Below are 26696 nucleotides of genomic sequence, written 5' to 3' on the forward strand. Positions count from 1 at the left end.
TTGCTGATTTTAAAATTGCTTTCGGTTTTGTGCTCTGCCAAGGATTTGTCACACTCCCGCCAGCGAGGTGCCTGCTATTCTCACTCCTGCTTTCCCTGCCGCAAAGCACACGGCGAGTGTGCGTCTGCCGCGGAGGCTGCCAGGGACTGACAGCTGGGAGCGTGCAGCCCTCTGCAGAAGGGATGGAGTACGGGCAGGCGTGATACGAATTTTCTGATGCAGACTTGCTGGTGTTTTTTGGCTCTGACCACTGGGGGTCTTTTTTAGCTCCTCTTCAAATGCTCTTCTCATCACGAAAGCTGACGGGAAAGGTCTCCAGCAACGCTGGTGCTGGTGGGATGATGCACATCCTTAGCTGAAGTTGGATCATTAGGTAAAGTAATAAAGTCACTAGTGCCTGGCTGTACTTGCACCACACATGGCCCAGTCATGGTGCTGCAAATCGGACTTTTCTGCCTGTTTTGCTGCTGATGTGCTTGGCTGGGTGCCTTGCCCTGAGCCCCTCTCTGCTCCTCATCCTTCCTCGTGATGCTGAGGAGCGCAGGACAGGACAGAGCTGCTCTTGTGCAAGGGCTGAGGCAGCTCCTGAGGCCTCAGAGAGAATGATTGTGCCCTTGTGGGAATAGGGGAACGTGAAATACCACGTTATGTCTCATACAGTTGATTTGCATTAAAATGGCTACTAAAGCTTTTGTCTGCCACATGCTTCAGCAAGATCTCAGAGGAGCACCTAGCAGGATGGAGCTATTGCACAGAAACATTGCTTTTTCCCACCTCTGCTGTCTTTGACTTGCCCTTTTTAGTACCGTTGTGTATGTAAGCCTCTTAGAGATGCCTTTTCCTTGTTCTTACCAGCTGCCTGAAAGGCATTAAAATGAGTCTCCTTCCCCAATGTCAGTCCTGAGGGCAGCGCCCGGAGCTGGAGGCTGCACAGCATTTGCTCTCTCCCAGCCCGGGCACGGGTGCTCTGCACAGTCCTGTTTTACTATGCAGGCAAATGGTTGTGAGAGGGAAGCAGCGGCCCACGCTACCCCAGGCCCCTGGGAAATCTTTCACAGTGATGGAAACCATGTTTTGTCACTCTGTCCTGTTCTCTGTGTCTGTCACCAAGAATCTACATGGATCAGCAGAAAATTATTAGCAGAGCACAAATAAATTACCACAGTAGAAAAGCCTCTATTAATGTCACAAAAATGGGGCTCTTATTCCCTTCCTTGTCAAAAGTGAGCACTGAAAATCAAAGTGCAGCCAGATCAAAAGCTTAGGTACAAAGTGAATCGATGGCATCTGTTGCTTGTTTGCGAACGTGGGGTGGGTGAGGGGAAGAGAGGAACCTTTGTTTATTTAAAAGGGAGTTTGGAAAAAAAATCTTGCTTTTTTCTTCTGCCTTTGTATTATTAAAATGCCATAACTTAAGCTCAGCATGGAGCAGAGTGTGATCTTGGGTCTCCCTCGAGATGGGCGAGAAGTGTTCGGGCAAGTTGGTGGTGACCACCAAAGTTTCAAGGGCTGCTGGGGAGACCGTACCAAAATACAGTGGAAACAGAATTGCTTTAATAATGAAAAAGGATAGAGAATAAATATGTTGCACATCTCTCCAGTTGTCCTAGGCAAAAAGGCAGGGAATAACCTGTTAAAATAAATCAGCACTAAAAAGGAAGCAATCCAGACAGTGTTAGTTACCCTGTGGATCTATCATACCAGAAGGCATAATAACAAGAAAACACCATTAGCGACATGACAGGTTTTTTCTTTTGTTTTTAACTTTAACCATAACACCACCTGACAAGCTGTTTGCTTTCTGCACCAAATATCCAGGGGTTGTAGAGAAGAAAGGCGGGAGAGAGGGGTGAGGGTGAGATGTGATACCATGGGACCTCGTCTTTTAAAGTAAAAGTTTGAAGAAAGCAGCAGCCCAATTTGGAACAAGGAAGGCCATCAAAGGGAGAGCAGCACGATGTGTTAAACTGAGAAGGAAATGTGGAGGAGCATTTCTTTTTCCTCGGGGATGTTCTGGATATATTCTTTTGTTTTCTGATCTGTTCTTGTATTCACAGTCAGAGTAGCTGTGTGAAAGGGGCCAGGACACGATTGCTGTGGAGCAAAGGGGAGGAGGAGGGAAGTGGGAAATGAAGATGAGAGCAGAGGTGATAAGTTCACACCTTTATATAGGGCAGCTCTGTGCATAGCTGCAGGGTTCTGTATCATTTAAAAGAATAAATGATGGAAGCGTTGGAAATCTCTGGTCCTTCGCCTGTCTGCTCTGTGGAAAGCAGTGCTCGTCACGGCTGAGTAAAGACCAGTGAGCTGACATAGTTTTTCTGTACAATATATTAATTCTAATTCAAACTAACAAAAAGAAGATTGCAGTTGTTAAAAGTTAAGAATTAAGGTTGATGGTGAATGTGAACAAAGCACCTGCAGGGAGAAGGAGCTGGGTGCTTTGCTGGTGGGTTTTGAGGACATTTGCTGAGAAGAGAGTGATGGTGAAGTCTGAGAACGTGCGGTTTTGCTCTGGCTCTGCTGGAGCAGATGCGAACAGCCCACGCTCCTCTGGCCACTTCTGCCTCGCTTCACCCTACCTCTGCCAGGGCCCGGCTTGCTCCAGGGATCCTCTTCTCCTCTAAGCTCCTCGACACAGTTTCTTTTTCCTCCTACCACTGGTGCTCATTCGGTATGTCTTAGTTTCTGTGTCCCTCCAGCCTTGTCTCCGCATGTACCTCTGCTTCCAGTTAGGTTTTTTGAAACCTGAAAAATTCTCATCCCAGTCCAGAATGGCAACAACCTCTCTGCCAAGCTCTGCATCAACAGTGCTTAAGCATTAAAGGTTCAGAATTATTTTTTACTTCTTTAAAGAGTTAAGACCTCTCCTCCCCAGCTAAACCTTTTCTTCCTAACCTGTTTTAAGAGAGGGAGTGAGAAAAATTAAGCCTGAGACCAACACCTGGCATGGAAATGTTCAATTTTTTTTGCATAGGAGACTTGCCTTTTTTTCTTTCCTCCTGTTTTTTGTACCACTCACTGGTTGCCTCAGATTAAATTAGTCTGCAGGACTGTGTGGTTATCTCATTCCCTTCCTCCCTGCCATGCTGTGCTTTCTGTGTCCTTACAGTTTCTTACATTGTTCAGCAGAGGCTCTGATTTTTAAAAAACTGAATAAAAGTGAGAAAAATAATTGCACAATAAATGACAAGAATTATCCTGAGTACAGAGGACTGTCAGAAACTGCTTCTCATGCTGGATTTACACAGCAAGTACTCATCTGCTGATCTTTTCAGTTAAAGTAACATATAATATTTGTAATCTCATCTTTAAAATCACCACTGTGAGTCTGCTCCCTGGCTCTGGTGTGCAGCCTGCTTTATCTGGGAAGTTGTGGCTCAGTGGGTGTGCGGCATGGTGTCCTTTGGATTATTTTTGTGTGTTTGCTTTTTAAATGTTTGAATGCAGAAGCTTTAGAATAACTTGGCTTATTGTGGAAATGAAATTGGCAGTAACATTGTTTAACAAATTTGGGAGACCTTCAAAGCTCTTCATATTGGTATTGCAGATTTTAGTTATTCAAAGTGTAGCTGGGTAACATTTCCACCTATCAGCCATTGCACATACGTTAATTTTGGAAATAAGCTCATTTTAAGATGTTGTTTTCAATGCAGCCAAGTTCCTGTTTTCTTACAGAAAAGCATGATGAAAGTCCCAAAGCATTCCATGAGATATAAATGGACTTGGCATATAGTTATTTTCTTGTGATCTCCAATCCAAGTTCCTGTTAGATTTAAAAAGGGTTTTGATCACAGATAGTTGTGTGCTGTTTACCTGCATATCTCTAGAAGCCTCTTACTCTGCAGTGATTTGGTTAAAATTCAGGCTTATCTTTATCCAGCGTTTTACAGAATATATTTTTAGCAAGTCAGTCCTTGAACTCAGAACGTTCAACTGATGGCTCTTGCAATGTATTTGTTGGCATCAGCTTGTGAAAATTGCAGTAGTTGGTGGAGATCCACTACTGGTATCTGTTTTAAGATCTGATTTTTTCCTCTGCTTGGAAAACTATTGTGCACAATTCAGTATTAGTTCACATCTAGTGGTGATGCCTTGACAAATAAAGAGCGTAAAGCATGCCTGCAATTGCTCTGCCTTTGGGTTGGGCTGTACAAAAAATGGCCCTTGGTCCCATGCAAAACAGTGGGGAGATTTACCAGCCCCAAGAAAGAATATACTGGGCGTTACTTTTCACACTGCTGTTATCAGAGGTAGACATGAATATTGTATCAGAAGGTCAAATATATTACCAGCTGGCTCTGTTAATTCTTTTTTGTGAATGTAAGAGTTAAAATACAATATTGTCCTTTTATGCTGTGGAACACTGAGTAGTTTAAATGTCACATTCATTGTCTTAATTGTCAACAATGAATCTGTGGTACTTGCCAATACTTCCTTTGGGAATATTAGAGTGAACACTTTTACGAGCCTTGGTGCAGTAAACAAAGAGAATCGCTGTTAACTGTCGATAAAATTGGCTGTACTGCATTAGTGGGGCATCTTAGTGGATGTTTTGGGTGCTGCTCTTTTCTGCATTGCCTGGGAGTGGTGGCCACAGCAGCATGTTTATTGTTGCCTTCCCAGAGGAATGCTCTCTAGTTCAAGGCCCTGCCGTTAGGGTCACGATCTCCGGGGCTCCAATTTCTTGGTGGTTTATTTTTCTGCTTGGGTGCCTGTCTGCGTTCGGGTGTGGAGATAGGAGTAGGACAAGGAGCAGCAGAAGAGACCACTTCGGCGTGGGGCTCTGGTTTATGCGTAAGAACGAGTAGGTGGCTCATGGGTTGGTGTTGCAGCATTGATTGCAGTGGTTCACAGGTATTTGCAGGTGAACACGTATTTTCAGTGGTACATTTTACTGCTTTTGTCTGCCAGTTACTTCCTAGTACCTGTCAGCAAATGCTGTCTTGTAGATCATGTAGTTCCCAGCCTTGTCCGCTTTGTCCCTCCTAGAGACTCCTCACCCTGCTCGGTCTGTTCCCAGCCTTCTGGGCACAACTCATGCCTGTCCCAAGCACTGAAAAAGAGAAACGAGGAGCTGGTCATAAAAGACAGTGAAGAAAGGTTTGACATTATTTCCAACCTTGTTCTTTCCCATTTAGTAGGAATTATATATATACACATATGTGTGTATGTATATGTATCTAAAATATTTCTACCATATTCAATGAATGCTGTTGCTTAGCTTGCAAATTTTTCTTACAGTTTTACCAACAACAGTAACCGATTTAAGGTTGAAATTTTAAAAGTGACATGACTTCAGAATCCTATTTTCAAAAATGTCTCAAGCTCTTAGGAACATAACTTCATGACATTTACTGTTTCTGTATGTGCTTGAAGGATATGGGAGGTAGACTCCTGAATTTCTAAGTCCCTTTTTCTTTAACCTTCACATGAAGATCTGTTTGTGACTCTGGTTTCTAAAACTCTGCACCATGCATCTAGATGGAAGTGATACAAATGAATGATCTGTTTTCAAAAGTGTTAGGTTATTAAAGCATAATCAATTGATTATCATCTATTTTAGTAGTAATTTTAAACCAATTATATGTATTTTTTTATTTTAATCTTTGGAATTAATTAATGAAAACTTACAGTGTTGCTTGTAGCCATGAAAAATTAGATCGAGTACACCCTGCCCTACTTAAAGTGTGTATTAGCAAAACTACTTTTTCCTCAAGAAATATTCTTTTTCACAGCTGACTGTGACTTTCCAAATGCTTAGGAAAAAACCCTCCCTAATTGATAACCAAAATTTAATCACAGTCGGATACTTTCAGTTTGCATTCAAATAAGGTATTTCTCTGTCTAAATAAGCTTCCCTTGGTTGATTATTCATTTTGTAGTTCAAAATGTTTAAAAATGAAAGACAGAGTTGGATGAAATGTAGACTACTTAATACAGTGTGTATTTAATATAAAAGTCATGCATTATTCATTTTTGCAATTTGAATAACTTTGAATTTAGCATCCCTGTTCTTCATCTTTTCCTTTGATGAACAATTAATTATTAAAATATAATATTGTCAGCATATGGCACAAAAATCCTTGAAAGTGTAAAATGAGCTTCGTTCTCCTGCCATCCTTTGATAAAGGGATACTCAATATTCTTGGTTTCTCACAGAATATTTATCCAGCATCTTAACTGATTCCATCATTCTAAATAAGAGGTTATAAAAGTTAAAAATAGTTAGAGTGTTAATTTTAACTGAAACATTTTTTTCTTAAATACAAGAGGAAAGCTCTTTTCAAAATGTGCCTCTACCTCCCATCTATTTCATATATAGTCATGGGCTGTTAACGCAAAGAGGATGTTTGCGTGTTCAAATACCCTTTCAGACTCATAGCAGTCCGCTGTGTGCTCAGCTTCCATAGAGAGAGAGACAGTTTCTTAAATAGAAAACCCATGTCATTTCGCTGCGAAGACGTATGTGTGCTGCATTTGGAAATCAAATCCTGTGACTGAGTTTGCAGTTTTTCTAACCAATTTTTCCTGCATAAAAATAAGCCAGTCAAATTAAATGCGACCTTTTGCTGTGATTATGACTGCTTGATTAGAATCTCTTTGAACTTTGGCCAACCATATATATTTTACTATTTATTATCTGAGCACACTTTTTTCCCAGAGGTATGCTATGAAGAGGAAAAAATGTGTTTTATTATTTGTTTGTTTCCTTTTTGGGGATGCAGAAGTGGTTGATATCTGCTTGGATTAGAAGGAAAGAAATTGTTAATTAAGAGATTGCAGTATTCTGTTACGATGTACACTTTGACTTTAATAGAATTATTCATATTTTGGGATGCTAAAGGCTATGAAAACATTGCACACCTGTTGATATTGTGCAGAAGAATAGAAGATGTCTGAAGTGCACCATGTATTTGCACCTTGCAGCAGCAGTGGAGGAAAAAAAATCCCCCTGATTATCAGACTGCTGCTCAGGGAGGGGTATAGGCAACTCTTGATTTGATCAAGACTTCTAGAAAACTGGGGGATGCTGTGGAAGTGAATTCTGCAGACTTCATCCTTTTTCTTTTCCTTCTGACTTTGGAAGATGCGCGTGTCAATCACCAGCCTACCTGCTTCTCCACTCTGCTACGGGGAGAGCGGGCTTGCCTAGCAGCTCTGATGAGGCAGAGAGAGAAGAGTTCCTGCTACCCACATGTGGGCTCTTGTTTGAGGCACGAAGAATATAGAAAGTGAGGAATAGAGATGTATGGGAGAGCCTCGCGTGTCAGCATGCCCTGAGGCAGTGAACACCTTTGCACAGACTGAGAGCGAGCTTCGGCCTGTGAGTCAACATAAATTGCAGAGGATAAATGCTCAGGGATGGCAGGGAAATTGTCTTGCCTGCAGCTGTTCCTTCCTTTCATTTATTTATTTTTCTTCACAGTGTTAAATATTACCAGCTTGTCACTGTTACTTGAAGCTAAATGCTTTCAGTGCTTAGGTTTGCATTTCAGGCTGTCCAAGGAGCTTCTCAGAGGAAAGAGTTTGTCCCCAGACTGTTGGACCCTGGGAAGCAGTTTCTTGGATTAGGGAGAAGAGGCAGCGGTTTTACCTCTGAAACATGGTTCTGGTGCTGTGCTGACTGCACCCAGCAGCACCCCTGGCAATGCCTGCATGGCCGGGTGCAGGCAGTCCCGAACCAGCACTGGCTGGACGCTGCTTTGAGCACTGCATTGAGCTGGAGCTGAGCTTCAGAGGTGCCCTGTGGCCCTGCAGCCGTGCTCTTCAGCTCGCCCCCCCAGCAGCTCCCAGAGAGGTTTGGCTGGGCAGCGTGGCTCTGCCTCCTCCATCTGAGCAACCCGTGGAGGGATTGACCCCACTCCCGCATCCCTTTCCCCCGCTGGTGGGGATGGGACGGATACGCTACCCGATGCTCTTCGGTTGGGCAGCAGCAAGTGGGACCACTGGGGCCCGGCTGTGCCCTCTCTGGGTCTTGGCGAACCCTCGCTGTCGTCAAGCTGAAGAGCCATTTACTGAGTGCTGAAACCACTAAATACAGTGTTATTTCTATGCTAACGTAAACCAGTGGGATAACAAGGGCATTTCACACCTGCACGCCTTCTAAATAGGAGTGTACATGTTCGGTATAGGTTTGACTAGCATTTTGGCTGCTCTTTTAATAATTGACACATCAACTCTTACAGAGCCTTCCTGATAGGGTGTTTTCATCTTTCATTTTATATATACATATATGACAAAATATGTTGTTGCCATTACACCTTGTTAGGCTGCCTATCAATGTGATGTCTGTTTTAAAGACGTAAAAAAAAAGTGTCATTCTGCTTGTCAATCTTCCCCGCAGAGAAGGAGACCTTTCTGGATCCCTTTGTGCTGAGGGACCTTCTGCCGACATCGCTGGGGAGTTACTACCGCTACGCAGGTTCTCTGACTACTCCTCCATGTAGTGAGATCGTGGAATGGATCATTTTTCGGAAGCCTGTTCCCATTTCTTACCATCAGGTGTGTTTATTTTGTTAGTGAAGTCCATCTCTTGATTTGCCCTCTTTAAGACAGTGTTTTCAAAACCTGCCGTTTTAATTTTGAGAACAAAAATGTTTCTGTTGACAAAGGAGGAAGTGTCGGTGATTTTTTTCTTTTCTCTTAAGTAATATTGTTTCTGAACATGAGCCATCAGTCTTAAGAAGACAGTACAACATGAAACCCGGTTTCCTCTCAATGATTTATTTGGTATTGTTTTTGTTAAGATTAAATTAAGCTATGGTGTAAATATTTACATGGAGTTCCTTTTTATTCTTTTTAATTGAAACTTTCTTTTCAAAGTAAAGTGAGTGATTTCAGTTCTCAGATTTAGTAATTTGAACTAATTACATTAGAAAAGACGTCCTTACATTAATTCTCCATGCTTAACTTTTTATAACACAGTAAAGCTACCATTATGTGCTTAGAGAGCTGGTGCACAAATCTTTAAAATTAGAACATAGCAGCTTTTAGTGCAAATAGACACAATGTCTGGGATTTGTCTGGAGAGGAGTGCTCCCAATAAAGTAATGGCTAGATGGAATCAGATGTTTACCAGTTAAGCGTATTTTGACATTGTTTGTTGTCTTTAGAAAGCCATGCTGCTGAAGTTAGTCTTCCCTTTTATTCATCTGGCTTAAGCCACTGAAAACAAACTTTTTAAATACACTAATTCGGTAAAGCATAACTGAATAGTTCACTGGGTAATCATGACTGACAGATACTGGTTCTTAAAGATTTCAGAAGTGTGGTAGGCAATCACCATGCCCCTGCTCCAGGCTTTTTTTCATGTTTTCTAGATCCCATTGCTTCTCCCGTAGACTCATCTTTTTTTGAAGTGCGGTGTTCAAAACCGGTCGCAGTGCTTCAGCTGGGGCCCTCCCGAGGCTGAGGGACATGGCAGGATTCATGTGTCCGGCCACCACCGTGCTGGTGTTATTTTGCCTTTTTCACAAAAGCATGACGTCATTGCCCATAGCTCTCTGGCAGTGCTGAGCACATCATGCGTTCATGCAGCCCATGGTTCTGGCTGAAGCGTGGGACTCTCTGCACATGGTCCTGGCTGAATCGGGCCCTTTGTTTTTTCCAGGCTATTTCTCTGATTGTCGAGATCATTTTGAATTCTGTCCTTGCCTGCAGGATACGTGCAATCCCTTGTAGCTTTTCACTACATCAATAAGTTTACTGTTTATTATTTGGTGGCTGCGAGGCCTGGCCCACGCTCAGTTTTATACCCTGTGTACGCATCAGGTGGGCCATGACTTCATTTTTTCTTTTTCTTTTTTAACAAATGCAAATAAACTGGTAAATACCAATTACGACCATTATTATAATGGTATAAAGGTACTTTATCCTGGCATAGCTTCTTTCCTGTGCTGTACAATAGTAACTGTGCCAAGTCAAGCCTTTAAAATTTGGCGTTGTGCTGCTTTATGCATGCATGTGTGGTTGAAGAGCTGGGAATTCTGTGTGTAGACAGACTTTCATTGATACTACAACACATGTGGAATAAATAATAGTATTCTTCCCCTTGGCAGCTCTTAGATGGGTGTATTTTAAGAGCCTGCCACCCTGCCATTGCTATGATTATTATTTGTTCCTCTAACAGAAACAGTGCAACATAATCCATTGCCATAGTTTAACCTTCTTTATCACAAACCCCGTGAAGCAGTCTGTAATCCCAGAGGAGGAAAGTGATATTGTTTAAGCTTTGTTGCTGTTCCAATTAAATCCTTGCTTTTGTGCAAAATACCTTGCTGTAAAAAGGACAGTGCTGAAGTGGTCCATTTGTGGAGGCTTCTCTATTTTATTCTCAGTGCTCCATCATCGTCATCTTTCCCGATAATTAGACAACAAAACAGGACAAGCTGTGTCACCCTGCAGATGCATTGTAAAGCTAAGTGCATTCAATGACCCAAAGCATGGCATTATCTCTCATAATGCATACCTCAGAGTATCTCATTGTGCTTATAACGGTTTCAGTATTTTTAATTGCCATTTGCATATCCAGCCCTTAGAAAACTGTGCACATCAGGCTTTAATGGTTTGTAATTACATGACTCGGAGTTTTAGATCAGGTTTCCCTGTATCTACAATAGTCTTATAACAGCTTTTCGTTTCTTCTTCTGAACGGGAGCTCTTGTACTCCTTGAAGAGCATGAATGTAGCTCCTTGACTGCAGCTTTTATATTAATTTTTTTTTTCTGGCTACAGATAAATTGATTTCTCGTTTGTGGTAGATAATATTTTTATAGTAAAAATTAAGTTGAAATGACATATATACATCAACACGTAAAAAGGGAAGGTTAAAAATCATATTTGAATTGGCAGTTGTTAAAATGCAATTATACCTCCCCAAGGTAGCATGGCAGAAAAAAATATTTTAAAAGTTCTCTCTGAAAGTTTAAAAATTCAATTAATGTCATGGAAGTATAAGCCTAGAGACTTGACTTCAGAGGAGTAGTTGCTACCCAAGTTCTTGAGCTTTTATAAAGTAACCTTAAGCCCTATTAGCTGGGCATTGCAGGATCATCTGTTGGGTTTTTTTCTTAAGACAAAAGTGTAAGGTAATAGTCCCTTTACGCCTTTTTTAACCCATCCGTCAATGCTTCTGAAGCATTGACGGATAATAATTATATTGCTAATAATTAACAAATGGTTTTCCAGATTTTTCAAGATGTTTCTCTGAAGAATCAGAGAGAGAATTGCAGTTGAGAACTGGGGAATAGGGCATTCATCTAAGGTGCAAAAAAATTACAATCCAAATCCCACCATCAGTACCTGTGAGACTGGAAGCAGTACCTGAGCTCCCTGCCTGCGACGGGAACTGGTCACTGGCTGGCACCCCTCCCTGCTGGTCACCTGCTGTCCCTCTGCCTCAGTTCCCCTGCTTGTACAGTAAAAGTAGTTGTGATTAGGGGGAAGCTACTGCTAAAAATGTACAAGCCTGAGTTGTGCTGTTATCTTGGAGGTGATTGCCTGTAGTGGGACTCAGTTACCTTGGTTTTGTGTTTCAGTGCAGAGCTGCCAAACTCAGGATTAGAGCTGTGTGGTCCATCCTCTCTCCCTCCCGCTACCCATGCGCTGCTCCCAGCGATAACATTCCTATACATAACTCCATTAGCTCAACGCACCACCCACTCCAAGGGGACTTACTTTTGAAATGAAATGTGTAAAAATTTACTCTCTCCTGCCCTGGTGGTCAGAGAAGTTTTACAGATTTAAGCCAAATAACTCAGATTGTCAAGCCCAGCAGACTGGGCGAGCTGGACAGCAACAGCAAAAGGGGGTTCAGATTACTGGTTTGAAAGGAAATTAAATAATGGTAGTGAGTGCCTCTTGGTTCAGTGGCAGATGCTTAACTGCTCTGTTAACACCGTCCTTTGATTATTTTCATCAGTACTATCAACTGAGGCTACAATGATAATCTTTCCCCGTTGCAAGTTTCAGGACTCTCACACACTTCTCCGTAGCTTTTAGAGCAGATGCACTTAATCAAAAGGGTGTAGCTTTCAAAGTGACCTGTCATTAAGCTATGAGTGTAATTCAAGTCCCTTTTTAAAGTCTTGGGCCAGATTCTGCACTCCCAAAATCCATACTATCAATATATGTAATTGATGTTGATGTAAACAATATCAGGACTGAATCCTTCTCTGCTCTGTCTTGCTCAGTCTTTCCAGCAGCAACATAACTAATTCTAGTTCTTGACCTGAATGATAACAAGCTATTAGTAAATGCTATACTGACCTTGATAGCTATGAGAAAAACATTAGCTCAAAATAGTTTCACCTTAGTTTGCTAGAAATTTCTTTCCAAGAAATACAAAGATACAAAGTAACAGAAAAGTTTTCCAATTACAGTTCTTTCTTACAAGTTAATACATTTTATTAAAAATAGCTCAGATCTGAATCCAACAGAGGAAACTTATTCCCAGAGGAGTATATGCTAACTGTGCCTAAATACATTTATTCTCTGTTATTTTTTTCTCACCCTGTAGTTAGGTATCAGAGGGAACAGCGGTTGGTAGGGAGGTCAGGGCGCTTGGAGCTGGTAGTCCTGAGATTGCTCCACTCTGCTACTGACCTGCTCCTGGGCAAGCCAGCTCATGGGTTTGGGTGTCCATCCTGTAAAGGTGTGACAGACTGCAGTGACCTTCCGGCGGAAGCACTGCAAGAACTGTCTATGAAGTTTAGCCTGGCAGCTAAACTTTGTAAGGTATTCAGAGATAAGGTAGCATTGCCCTGTCCTGGAGAAGGCTCTCAGGGTGGAATGACCTGGAAGCACTTTTTGACGCGATACTGCAAAACAAAATGGTGCCAGCGGTGAGGAGGGTTTGGCATGGCTGTGTCATACACAAAATCCTTCCAGACCAGGGGTCTAAGGGCAAATGTTTCCTTGCCCATGACAGACGTCCGTGGGTTGCTAGAAGGCCTTCTCCCTTGTTGGGCAGGATAAGCACTGTGCCGAGATAAGACAGTTGGCAGTGATTTCAGTGGGCAGCCTGACTTCCCATGTGGTTTATCAGTCTTGGCATCGACATTTTACTTCCTGCCATTTTACTTTCTTATCAGCCACCCGGATTTCACCACATTGTTTTTCTAATTGACATCCTTTCTCTCCCCTGCCATGATGGCTGCCATCAGCTGGAGGCGTTCTACTCCATATTCACCACCGAACAGCAAGACCATGTCAAGTCCGTGGAGTACCTGAGGAATAACTTCCGACCGCAGCAAAGCCTGAACAACAGGAAGGTGTCTAAGTCTGCTGTGAAGGATGCTTGGAGCCAAGACATGACAGACATCTTGGAAAATCCATTTGGCACAGAAGCTTCCAAAGGTAGATTACACTTATTAATTTTGCGCTTGACTAATAGGAGAATTTTTTTTGTCTACTTTGTCATCAAATGGTGTCGAGGATAGCTGTGAGCTACCAAAGAAATAATAGACTGTACACAGGCATTCCGTGTTGGTATGTGTCAATAGATTAACTAATCCTGTGTGTGCCTGCAATTACCTGTGAAACTCGCTGTCACAAGGTGCCATGGCAATAAAGCCCCAGAATATGTGAGTCTCAAACTGGCGATGTCCCTGTTTCTGCCGACTGGCTGTAGGGCCTTAGAGATTCCTTGACATAAGGGAAATGTGAAGGGACAAGGTCAGAGGTAAAATTTTGTCTCCATTAGCACTGACTCATTGGGTGTTTGAATGGGAATAGAGTATCCAGATGTGGTTATGGGTTTCATTTTTGCAGTAACAAGACTTTTGAAGAGCCATCGACCTTTTAATCCAACGTTTGTATCCATCTGTTGGTAATGGTGACAGGGGGAAAAACCTGTTCCTTATAGGCAGGTGATTTTCTAATGTCTTGCTGAAGTGTTTCATGTGCCTTTTTGTAAAGCAGCTGGCGCTTGCTTCTGTCAGACACTGGATAATGAGCTGGATGGAGGCGGGTGGGAGGGAGGTTGCAGTTGTTGCGTTGGCAGAGACAGCCCTGGCTAGAGGAGCACATCAAAAATTCTGAGAGAAACGTGTACTGGATAAAATAAGACTAGAAATAAATATCATTTGCTACCTTTATTTGCCTTTATTTTATTGAGTGGTGTTATTTATAGGTAGGAGGAATGACATGTACTTCCCAGTCTTCAGTCTCAAGAAGTGCTTGGTGCTTAACCAGTTCTGGATAGAGGTAAAGAAGAGGGGGGCAGTTTGCCAGAAGGAAACAGCTAAGCAGATTTACAAGCTTCCCTTTCGTACCTGGCATTTTCACCTGGCCAGGCACAGAAAGCGTAGTTTTTAGAGGACGTGAATCATGAAAACAGCTGCGTTCAGCAACCTCACCCTCCCGAGAGAGTGCTGGAAGAGTGTATTTCTCAGGGCTCATTATTCTGTGAGTGTGCTTATTTATATATATAATATACACGTACACAAACCTCATGTACATTAAAGGTAGCCTTGGGACGGAGAATTTACATCAGAAGTGAGAAGGAGATCTTGGGAATGAAGAAACCCTGCTACGCTCTGATGCTCTGGCCTGCAGTTTTCAATCGGTATTTTAACAGCAACATGTGTCAATATTTATTTCTTCAGTTATATCCTGTGTACATATTACTTACCCAGAACAGTGATGAAAGTTAATAGGTTACATTATGTTAAAAGTGACAAAGCTGACTAGTTTTTATTTTGAGTGCAGCCAAGGTACCTCTGGTACATGTGGTATAGTATTCAGGAAGATTTTACTGCTTTGGCCACGTGCCTGCATGTTCCTTGCCTCACTTTTTAAGATTATAAAAATGCTTTAGGTGATTTTTACCCCTATAGTAAATAGCTGAAACCCACAATTTTGTCAGAGCATTACAAACGTTAAGGTCTGTAGTTAATGGGCTGATCTTGAAGTTGGAAGCATTGATACCGAAGGAGCACTTGAATAACTGGGAAGATTCACATTGACTTTGATCTTTAAGAACTCTAAGGCCCAGATTCAACCAAGTGCACGTGGCTTAGTTAACATGATGTGAGCCAGTCTACAGGAGCAAGGGAGCTGCACAAACGCTAGTCCACATTTAGATAGCTTGGTGCCTGGGTGCTTGACACCTTACATGCTTGGGGACTGGTTTCCTCAGCAGGTTCTCTCTGGGTCCTCTCCCATCATGTCCAGGTACCGTAATGCTCTGTACTCGTGCCTGCCTGGGAATTTGAGTTTACGACATGCTCAAGAGAGACCCTCAGGTGGGGGGCATGCGTTCCCCCATTTCCCGTGTTCTGGCAACATTCAGTGTGCCATCTAATGGCAGGGATGATGCTGGAGTTGGTGGTTTTTTTTCCCTTGAGCTTTTGCTGTAGGAGGCTAACGGCTGGGCAGCCAGTCTTTTTGTACTGGCTCTGTCAGCTTGTCACTTTTTGGGTTGTGTGCACACCGGGAGACACTGAAAATAGGTGCATTTTTTTTCATGAACTTAAAAATAAATAGGTTGCTGCAGTGTTGCTAACACAAAATGGATTGTAGTGTATCCTCCAAAGGTTACAGGGATGAGTTATAGCTGTTCCGGAGATATAACAACGTGGATGTTTCTGGCCCCTTCTTTGACAAAGGTGAACGGTGATGATGTGCCTGGTCCACTGCACATTCTGAACTACTGACATATAAATAAAATGAGTTGAAGTCATAATACTTGAGTGAAAGCAAAACCTATTGTTTATTCAGCTAGTAAATACAGTACCTCTTTATATAGTGTCATTCATGCAAAAGTACTGAGAAGCCAAGTGCACAGAGCACCTCTCAGCCAGACAGTCTAGCATACAAACATAAGAGTGTAGGGTTAGCATAACAAATTTATTTTATGCAGATTCTTCTGCACACCTCATGGTTGCATCTTGATGCTTTCCACGTCGCATTAAGCAATGTGACCAATGGCTGTCACATGTTGGCTCCTTTCTACCCTCCCCGTGCTTAGATATGTGTGTTGTAGAAAAAGGCAAGGTCACGAAAATGTGTCTTTTACTTGCTGCAAGGTGATATGGTTTGTGATGGTCTTCAGCTCTGGAGGGGAAGTTTGGATTTGTTTGTCGGTGTGAATTTTTGCAATTTGTTTCCTCTGTCACACTCTGTTAAGTCTGTGGGCAGTATTGCTAATCTAGAAAACAGTACAACGTTCGTTATGTAAGCCTTTCTTATTTTGGAGGAAAATGTGCCCAGAACAATTTGCATAATGTTCAGAATAATTTTCAGAATTCCCCAGTGAATAGGGAATTTCAGATCAGCACAAAGCGATGCAGCTCTGCAGTTGTCCGTTGACAAACGTGCTATCCTAAACAGTTTGGCACCAAACAGGAATGTCTTTTCTCCCACCTATCAAAGCTATCTCAGGTCACAGAACCGTGACCAGTAGCATAACCTGCAGATACACTGGAGGAAAACTATTTCTCACTTCGTGCCAGTCCTCTGAGTATTTCCTTAGCAAAGCCCTCTAAGTGCTGGCATTTGATAAATAAAAAGTCTTCTGGGAAAGGCTATTTTAGGTCAACCAAAACTGTCAGTGCATTTGGATCGAATTTGTTAGCCAATATGAATGTTACGAGCCTTTTGTTTTGCAGTTACTCTCCTCTCCCTCCTCTTTTTTAATTTCAAAGGGGCAATGAAGGGAGGGGCAGTGTTTTCAATCATCAGAATACAAGATGGTGAAAATATTTTAGCTAATTTGCAATAGTGTAAAGGGCTAATTTTTCACTTGGGAGTGAAAACTCCAATTTTCCTTTTCTGTTAGTGTTTAGCAAGAAGAGTTTTCTTTGGTTCCATTATCTCATTCCTTCCTCTTGTTGGCAAAAGCTGATTTAAAACAGTTCTCTTGAGGACTGCTCGTATGGCTGGAATAAAAGCATACACATAAGACCTTTGCTGAATCAGAGCCCATGAGCTGAGCTTAATTCTTAAGTTGACCCTGGAGCTGTTTCAAGAAACCATATAGATCACCTTTAAATATCTTATTTCTGAAATATACCATTCAGGATAAATACTGTTCAGCTATGTAATTGTAGCAACTGGTGGACTGATAATAAACCATCATACAACAATATTTTTTAAGAATATGAAACTTTGAGATTCAAGATATACAGCGCATCATGCTGTTAAATCATGCAGATCATCAGGCCTGTAAAATTTAACAAGAGGGCTCACCAGTGTTACAGTACTGATTTATATAAAGTTTTGCAAAGTTAGAGGTTCTCTGTACAGACATTAAACCGGGAATGTATTTGTAAAATATTCATCAGATACTGTAAGTATCAGTGACAGTGGCAGTGTTTGATTTTTTGCACATGACCATCTCCGTTAAAATTGCTTCCTTTCTTCTCTGGCCTGTCCTCTGTGGCTCAGGACTGTGTTGCTCTGTCACATCACATATTGTGCTCCTGCCTTTTTGTGGGCTGCTTTCAAGCAGCTGTGCTAGAGGGATTCCTAATTATTTATCAGTTTAATAGTGTACATCGCTCTTCAGGGACAAACGGACAGAATTCTTACATACAAGTCCATCCAGTTCAAGAACCTAAGTCTGCATGTTCCTTACTACTTTGACATGTTGTCCCATCAAGCAGAGATGTATTTACAAAACATTACCTGCTTCAGTAAAAGTGTAGGCATTGAAGCTCAGGAGGAAAAGGTGTTTCATTTCCTTGTTTTAGGTTGTACCCCATGTGCAACAATATTTGCCTATTTTATTTTGCTGCTGATTAGGACCATCAAATGTTTCTTTCTCTTTATGTTTTTTTAACGCTGAAAAAAAAAAACCCTTTCACCTTTCTGTCTCATTAAACGTGCTGCAAGCCTCACAACACTTAAACAAGCATCCCATGTGAGGGGCTCTTGACATCAGAGTTTTCTTTCACAGATGCCTGATTACTTCCCCAAAGGTGTCTGATTACTCTTTGCTGGAGTCTCAAATGATGCTGTTTCCCATCAGTGGGAATTCGCCGTAGAGTACCATCTTTAATTATGATCCTAGACGAAGTTAAATAATGAGCAGTCATAAATTCACTCTAGTAAAACTTACTTAGCTTTGGACTCTAAATTAACAGCTGGGACATTTCTCTAATAGTGTACGGGCAATCATTTTCCCTCCTGTTCTTTGTTAAGCGGTAGTGATACACAGTTTGGAAGTCCTTGTAACTTAATGCCACGAAAACGTGGATAAGAAGATATTTGGATTTTCCCTCTCGCATGCTTTGCATGGAGGCATGGCTCCAGCTGTCGACCTGCAATCAAAGGTACACCACTGCTCGAGCAAAGCAGCATAGTGCATATTCACTATTTCATGGCTCCTGACATCAGAAATGAAGCTAAAGCCTCCTACGAAAGTATTGCCTTTTCTGCATGGCGTGGCATCCTGGCGTTGGAGTACATCTCCACTGCAGCATCAAAGTCAGTTCTTCTGGAGATTCAGTGCAGTGACATCATCATTTTGAGGCAGATAGTCCAGAGCATTGGCAGCAGTGTTTCTGAATGAGAACAAGTTATTTGTCTCATTTATAGCCTCCGTTATTACTCCCAGTAATTTGTTTTTGCTTTCTAAATGCCCGTGCTTTATGAGAACTCTCTCAAAACAACTTTGCAGTCTCTTCATGCCCTTGGGGTTCTCTCTGGGAGGCCAAAAAGGGTGTTAGGCAGAAAAGTTCTACTCTCACAAAATGTAGTTTATATATTTTAGTCAAACCTAAATGACCACAAAATACTGTATAGCAATAAGTGTAATCTATCCAAAACAACGTTGTAAATGTAAATTTAAAATGATACATTATTGACATCTTAACTTGGAATTGCTAAAGCAAAATTATAACTATTTATTTTCTCTAAATATCTTAGGGAAAATGAAAATAAGCAAGAACATTTTTTAGTTAATTTACAATATGTTTACCATTACAGTTGATTGTTCTTCTCCTTTGGAAGGATCTGTTTTACAGGTTGATTTCTTCATAGTTGAACAACCCCTTCCCAGTTTCCTGGGGTAACTGGACTTTTCCTACTTTCCTTTTTGATTTCGTTATGAAGATTATCCATTCCCAATTCCATTCCCCTTTAATCAGGTCATCACCCTACTACTGTGTGCTGGTGCAGATGAATCTATGTATCATTATTAGGATTTCTGCCGGCGCAGCAGACTGGCTCGGTGCAAAAGGTTGCACTGGAGGGTGGTAACATTGTGCTGCTAATTGCTTGCCCTGCATCTTCTTTGCACTGTAGACCTGCCCAGCTGCCACTGTACCTCAGTGCTTCAAGTAAGTGTACTCACCTATTGCTGCGAATACCTGCTGTAATCACATTTTAGGCAGAAATTAGTGTGCTCCTTCTGCATATCTCATCCCTTCCACCTCATCCGTGTCTTGCTCTGCAATGCTGGGTCCTCAGGTATGCAGCTGACTTGGAGCACGTCATGCAAAAGCAGGAAAGGACAGGCTCCTGCCTTCTGAAGAGTTTCAGATCAGTCAGGTAGAAGGCAAAGCGTTTCAGGAAAAAACCTGACCAATCCTTCTCCCAAGTAACTGGCGAAAGGACGAGAGGAAATGGCCTCAAGTTGCGCCAGGGGAGGTTTAGATTGGATGTAAGGAAAAATTTCTTTACTGAAAGAGTGGTTAAACATTGGAACAGGCTGCCCAGGGAAGTGGTTGAGTCACCATCCCTGGAACTATTTAAAAAACGGGTAGATGAGGCGCTTAGGGACATGGTTTAGTGGGCATGGTGTTGTTGGGTTGACGGTTGGACTCGATGATCTTGGAGGTCTCTTCCAACCTTAATGATTCTATGATTCTATGATTCATTTTGAGGGGGAATCGGGTACAAAAAGAAGTGGTACATATACCTGACATAGGTCTCATGCTTCCCCTTGCAGTGGCTCTGTTCTGCAGGCTTCTGTTTTCACCTGTAGTAACTTCCATGTGGTTGTAACGTGAGCAGCGTATGTCTCTGTGCCTGAATGTAGTGGACAGCTTACCAGTAGATTTATGAATAAACAACAAATAACTGCTTGCACTTGTTTAGAGATTATAAAGGGCCCAAACCAAAAGAGCAAGAGGAGTTCAGTGTGAAAGTTTAGGTATGGTTTGGGTTCACAGCTGCCACTAAAGCTGGAAGAGCTGAGTACTTGTAAGGGAACTTGATGATTTATTCCATTTAAACCTGCAGGGAATTCCTTTCTGCACTGCCTACCTGCCGATCCAGCTGTTTGGCCCACAGAAGTACTGATTTTAATTTCAGTCTTGACAGTACTTTGGGCCACGAGTGCCTGCAGCTCATCCCTTGTGTTGGAAAAAGCCTCCAGAAGCTATGAATGGGAAGCTGCTTTCCCGGTCTGATTTTGGGCATCCCTCAGGCACGTATCGGGATGCTCTGCCTACCCTGTTGGCTTGTTCTTCCTATGCTCCCTGGTCCAAGCAGCCCTTGCCAGGACATTGGAAAGGGCGGCTTGGCTAACATGGCAAATGCACGTCCTTCTGGCAGGAAATCCTCCTTTCTCCCCCTGTTGACACAGCACGTGCCACTGAATGTGATCACACGTGTTGCATCAGACGCACTGTATAAATAAGGACACAGGTGTAGATTTTAAAGACAAATCACCCTCTGTGTGTGCGTGTGTGCAATATAAACACAAAATTTGTGGGGCAAATCCTTGTCAGACATCAGTTTAGCCCAGCATGGCATCTGACGGAGCAAGGTTGATCTGCACCCACTGAGAATTCAGGCCACAGCTATAGAAATGGTATTTGTGAAATATATTAAATATTTGGGCTCAAACACAACGTAGTAAAACACAGTCCATGCCTTTCAGTAAAACAGGGTCTGTTGCTGTGATGCCATGGAAACTCAAATGCTACAAAGAAAGCCATACAGGAATGAATGCAAATGCTGGTTGTGCGTTCACCTCAGGAAATGGGCAGGCAGCAGAGGGGCAAAACCCAGCCTGCCTAGAGCCCCTCCGTCGGAAGCGCCCCACGGGCCGGTTTGCTCATGAGGTTATTTCACAGGGCTCAGAAAACAAGTGTGGGGTCTGTCGATGTCCCCCATACCTTAAGAAACAACCCTGTCTGTTTGAAGCATAGTGAAAGGTAAGAGCAGGGAAGATAAATAGTCTGTCTCCTAGCTACATTCTGCCTGTGGATTGAAGTAGATCAACACAAATATTTGTGTGTATGGTGTGCACTGGAGCCTGCAAATGCCTGCTGGCAAAGTGCAGGCAAAGGTAAAGGAAAAATGTGTGCTTCTCTTTAAAGTAATTATCCTTATATATTAATAATGTCATTTATAAGCACTCCGAGAAGTTAACAACGTACACTAAAGCGAAGCAAAAAAACTGCAAACAGTTAGTAAAAGGAGAGGGGGGGGAAATGTTGTAAGTATGCCTCTTTGCACTTTTCTATGTATTAAAGCCTGTGTTGTCTCTGCGTATGATCCTCGTAGTCTATTTGTTATCCTTTGGGAGCACAGCCCTCGCTGAACTCTGAGATTGAATCCGACAGCCCAAAGAATGCTGTTGTTTGTTATGGATCAGAGTGTCTTCCCAGGCATCTCCATTGGGTCACGCCAATGCAAGGCGGCTGAATCTGGCACTTGTATCACTTCCCTTACCATGACGCTGATGGCATGGCACTGAAAGCAAGTATGAGTTTTCTCATTGCAGTATAACCCATATTTCTGCATTTCAGGGTTTATTTGAGGTTTTGAGGTCTAATAATGAGAAGGAATATATATGCGTGTGTATATAGACACATATATACAGTTGAAAGTATTTTTCGTCCCTTCTCTGTTGGCGGCATCACTTTTGTCTTGTCTGCAGTCAGGTTCCTGGGGGCTGCAGGGCTGAGTGAAGTTGGTGCAGTGTTTTGCCAATAGCATGGGCATCGATGACAGTTTTCAGGCTTCTCTGAAATCAGCTGGGAAACTTGTGGCTGAGTTGGGCATTGTTACAGCAATGGCAGCAAGTGGTCCGTCTGTCCTGGAGGACTGGCCCTTCCAACTCCTTCCCAGTGCTGGGGCAGAGGGGAAAGAAACACCCTCTCTCCCCCAAGAGCTTGGCCACCAACTCGTTTGCCCTTATGGGGAAGAGAGGCATAAAACCCCCATATTGACCTCTCAGTTTCTCTCCTACTGAGCATGTGGGAAGAAATGCCCCATCTACCATCCTCTGTGCTCCTCCTTTGAAAGGGAGAAACACCATTCCCTGCCACCCATCCCTGGCACACTCGGAGCAGGGGGAAAAAAGGAGAAGTGAAGCCCCTCTCACCTTACGGCCAGGAGCTGCGGCCCAGAGCAAGACAAGACCATTGTCCCTGTCTTTTAGCTACCTCTGAGCAGTCCTGATCCAGTAATGGTCCATGGGCACATCCTGATGCCGATGTTTCCTCCCTCCACGTATGAACTGCCTCAGAAGATCCCTGCCCATCTCACCAGCAGGGATTCAGGACTTCACTGGCACGTTGCTTTTCTGTGCTGAAAATTGTCAGGGTTTCATCACACAACGTATATCCCACGGTACGGAGGAGAGGAATGGCAGTTTTGCATTGCTGAGACACGCAGCAGGAGGGAGAGAGTGGGATTTTCCAAAAGAGGGCATAGCACAGCTAGAAATAACTGCCTTTAAAGTGGTGACATTTTTATGTGTGGAAGAGCTAACTTAGAGCATTTTTAGAGGATTTTATAAATCCCTCTGAGACCAGTGCCACTGGATTCATCGTATCAGGCACCTGTTTTACAGGGAGAAGGTATACAAGAAATAACCAAATATATGGTTCTTATGCTCTAACTTTCCCTAAATAGCTCTTTTTATGACCACAGGTAGCATATGCAAAAAGCACGATGAAACCCAGAAAGTTTGGCTGGTTTTGCATTTCTGCCTTTGAAAGAGAAATGTAGGCTGCTCTTAAAAAAAAAAAACAAACTGTAATATTCTCTTACATGCCCTTTCTGCATTCATGGGTGTATCTTAATATCAGTGGTGAATTTTTGCAAAACAATAAGCCCCCCTTTTTGTCTTTCAGCTCTCTGAAATGGAGTTGCCAGGAGCTTTTGGATTAAGCTTTATCAGGCTTCAGTTAGGAAAGCCTCGTGGAGGTTACGTAGCCAAATACAACATACAAATCAAATTATGGGAGAGATGAATGCGGAGTTGTTAAATTAATTTTGTTTGTTCCAGCCCATTGGAATGTTTTTAACATGAAGAAAATAATTCTCTGCTGTATGGCTGGCCTGGCCAGCGCTTAGGACTGTATTAGCATGCTACATTTGTCTGCGAGTGGCAAACAGGTTTTCTCCAGGCTTGAGTGAGCCCTGGAAAACAAGGCTAGCCAAGATGCTGGCTTGCCCCCTGCCTTCCCGGGCAGGCTGATCTGCAGAGAAAAGACTGTGTCACGCTCCCAGACAGCCCCGCACATGGCCAACAGCTGGAAACGCCAGCTGAGGCTGCCCTGTGTCAGGTCAGAGGACTTCCTCCAGATGCACCCGCGCAACCCTCCCTCTTCTGCAGGACTTTTCCATAAGGCAGGAGCCAGCTTGTTTGCCAGGCTTCCAGTTCAGGTCATCCCTGACAGGAGGGTGAGGGTTTTTTTGTTTTTTTCACTCCGAGATGTCCGAGGCATGCCACGCTCGGGGCATCGCTGCCTGCCACGAGGCATGCCCACGGTACTGCGAATGTGCTTGTCTGTTGAGTGCCTCCAAGATGTAACCCTGTGGCCCTGGTGAGGCTTTTCTGCCTCCAGGAGTCCTGGCCCGGGCGGTCTGCTAGCCAGGACATAGTGGCTTTGGTGTCTTGCTAGACCTACACAGGGCCAATTCAGGTATCTGCTCAGTATTGCATTACACCACAGAAAGACATCCTGAAAGCCCCCTCAATATTTTTATTATCCCTTAGGATCTGAATTTAAAAGCGAGCATTAGTAATATTTTTTCTAAATATAGCTGAGATGCTATTTCAATGTGAAAGGATGCTGGTTTCGGTTCTTTTTTTTTCTCAAGCAATCATGAATTCACAGGGTTTTTTTGCTTATTTAGCCTGGTTTAAAAAAAAAAAAAAGCTTGTGTTTCTCTTTAGCATGTTCTGATTCAGTTCAGAGGAAGACACAAACTTCTCCCTCCCTGTCCCAATCTCTTTCTGCACTTCTATTTGTCCTTCAGCTGCACATTTTGCAAAATCAGTAGAGGTTCTTCAGCATCTTAAAAAAAAAAAAAAGAAAGCAAGGAGCCTGCGATTCTTTTAATCTTCTTTCAAAAATCCAAGGCACACAGAGTATAGAAAGGAAAATTAGATCTCTGGAAAATGCCAGTTGTTTTATAGATGGTCAAATCATTACACTTTTTTCCTTGCCTTGCAGACATTTGCTACGTTATTATGTATCACTTTAATTAAATCATCAAATTGAATTATTGGATCAAATGGTTTTTTTATTCCATTGTGTCCTGAGCAGGTTTGGTTAAATTAATAAAAGCATATGTTTCATTTTATAAAAAAGGTTTCTTTTTTGCCCATTCATAAACTGTTAAAAAAAAAACCGGCTGAACAGAAAAGGTTGGTTATTACTTAATTACATCAGGTACTGCCATGTGCCTTGGAGTAATTGGAACAAAGTCATACTAAGTCATGAAAATTTTGTAATATTTACTGTGAAATAGCAGTATTGTAAATTCAGTCTCCTTTTAGCTGGCTGTGAATGAGGTTTGTCCTCGTCAAAACTTGTCTCAGTGAAGTCATTGGAGTCACTCAGCTGCTTAAAAGTGCTGATGACCTTCTTGGATCAGGGTGCAGGGTCAGGGAGGGTCTCCTAACTTTGAGCCTGTGAGTCTCCTATTTACCCTTGGGAAATACCCACTTCTTTCCTCTGATTGGCATGAGCTATGCTGAATGGCATCAAAGCTGGCTGCAAAGAGTGGCATGGAATAGAGGACGTGACAGTCCCCTCTCCCTAGGGTGGCTTGGGGTCCTTGCCTGAAAAACAGCTGGCTAGCCATGGTTCAGAGGGGTATTGAAATTAAGGTAGATCTCTCTGTCTTCTCGTGAAGGTTACCTGGTTGAATTATTTCTAAAACAATTTGATGCATGATTACTTTAAATATATACATCTCTGCATGTCCTCCTGGAGGAGGAGGACTGGATAAGACTTCTAGGTCTGGGTAGTCCTTCACCCTGGGCTCCTATCTCTGATAGGATTTGATTAGGTGGAGCAATATAGGCTGGCCTGGCATTTTGAAGCATAATTCTGTGATGACAAAGGACTTCAAAGGGGGCAGTTATGATTTATTGGTGCAGTTATCAATAAACAGTGATGTCAGTGAGAATTGATCTGACTATCTCAGCGGAAAGAGGTGAGCATGGAGAGGCATACCAAGGATTGTGAAGCTCTGTAAATAGCGACAACAGCAACTACTTTCAGCTGTGCCCTCTCAGCCAGGTCCTGACCACCTTCGTGCCGTGCTCTGTGGCACCCTGGCTCTGCGGGCTCCCTGCAGAGACCAGGGGGGAGCAGGAGGGAAGGGGTCTGCAGACAGCAGATCAAGGTGTTGCTTCTGGCTTTGTGGCATTGCCAGCAGAACACCGTTTTGGTCCCTTCAACTCGATGTAAGTAGAAATTCATATTCGTTTTGTCAACAATTTGAGGTACTGCAGGGTTTGTTTGCTTTGCTGGATCATCCTTCTGGGTTGAGCAGAAGGACCTAGTGCAAAACATCAAGATTGTCACCACTCATGGCAGGAGCAAACACTAAAGATTTTTCCTGCCCAAGCGTATTTCTGCAATATACGTTCTCTTGTTCAGGCTAGCTGCAAAATGTGAGTTATAACTGCACAAATGCATTTGACAGGTATTTTTCTATTGTACTGGTAATACTGGTGTTTACAGCATTTAATCATTTTTATTTAGAAACTGTAGCTATGTCAGTAATGTAACAGCAGAGCTACATGACCAACCTGCAAGTCCAGGCATAGGAATAGACATTTCTCCCCTTCAGTGCTGCCAGGACTCTTTAGAAGTGAAATAATGGCCAAATATACACACAGTCACATACCTGCAGAGTGCAAACAAGCTGAATGTGTTGGCCTTAAATGGAAAAGTCGTACTGGGAGAAATAATTCTGCAAACAGTGTCAGCATGATGGGCTAGGTGACACTTTGACTTTTCCTGGCAGGGGAGACCAGCTTCTTTGCCAGAGCACATGTCTTCAGGTATCATTGCAAGTGATTTTTCTTGGTTTAGAGTGTATATTGGGAAAGAGAATGTGAGAATATGTCCTGAATTGTGTATTTTAAACATAATTTTTAAAGCTTGGAAAAAAATCTAAACTTTATAGTTGGGAAGAGCATGATGTACTTTTTCGATAGCATATGAGTGCCATCTAGTGTTCTTCATTAGTACCCTGACCTTTACATTTTAATGGCTTGACAAGTGTTTTCTTAAGTGGCTGCAAGTGGGACATGCACACCCCACTCCTCCTGAAGTGTACGGGCTGGGTTTGCGCCTGGGCTTGGTCTTCCCTGGAGAAGTTTGGGTTTTGGTGTCTGCAGTAAGCAGAAGCGGTGGTTTTGCCTGCTGGTTAGGCTGTTCCTATGCTGACGTCCCCACCGACTTCAGCTTGAATGAGAAGTAACTTGTGCCTCCCCGCTGCAGGCAGGGTGCGGAAGGCACGGCTTTCGGAGGCTGGCTGGGGGG

At 42.8% G+C, this 26696-nt stretch overlaps 1 protein-coding gene across 1 annotated transcript in view; it reads left to right on the top strand.

The window, feature by feature from the left end:
* The window catches only part of PTPRG (protein tyrosine phosphatase, receptor type, G), a gene marked incomplete at its 5' end in the record, with an annotated part of 319745 nt that overhangs the window by 208477 nt on the left and 84572 nt on the right, over positions 1-26696 (top strand). Inside the window, 2 exons of the mRNA XM_009329498.1 lie at positions 8348-8505; positions 13167-13359. Of these exons, the coding sequence (XP_009327773.1) occupies positions 8348-8505; positions 13167-13359 (351 nt within the window). The remainder of the gene's footprint in view (positions 1-8347; positions 8506-13166; positions 13360-26696) is intronic.

This window comes from Pygoscelis adeliae, unplaced genomic scaffold (assembly GCF_000699105.1).
Source record: "Pygoscelis adeliae isolate BGI_AS28 unplaced genomic scaffold, ASM69910v1 Scaffold148, whole genome shotgun sequence".
Classification (NCBI taxonomy): Eukaryota; Metazoa; Chordata; class Aves; order Sphenisciformes; family Spheniscidae; genus Pygoscelis; species Pygoscelis adeliae.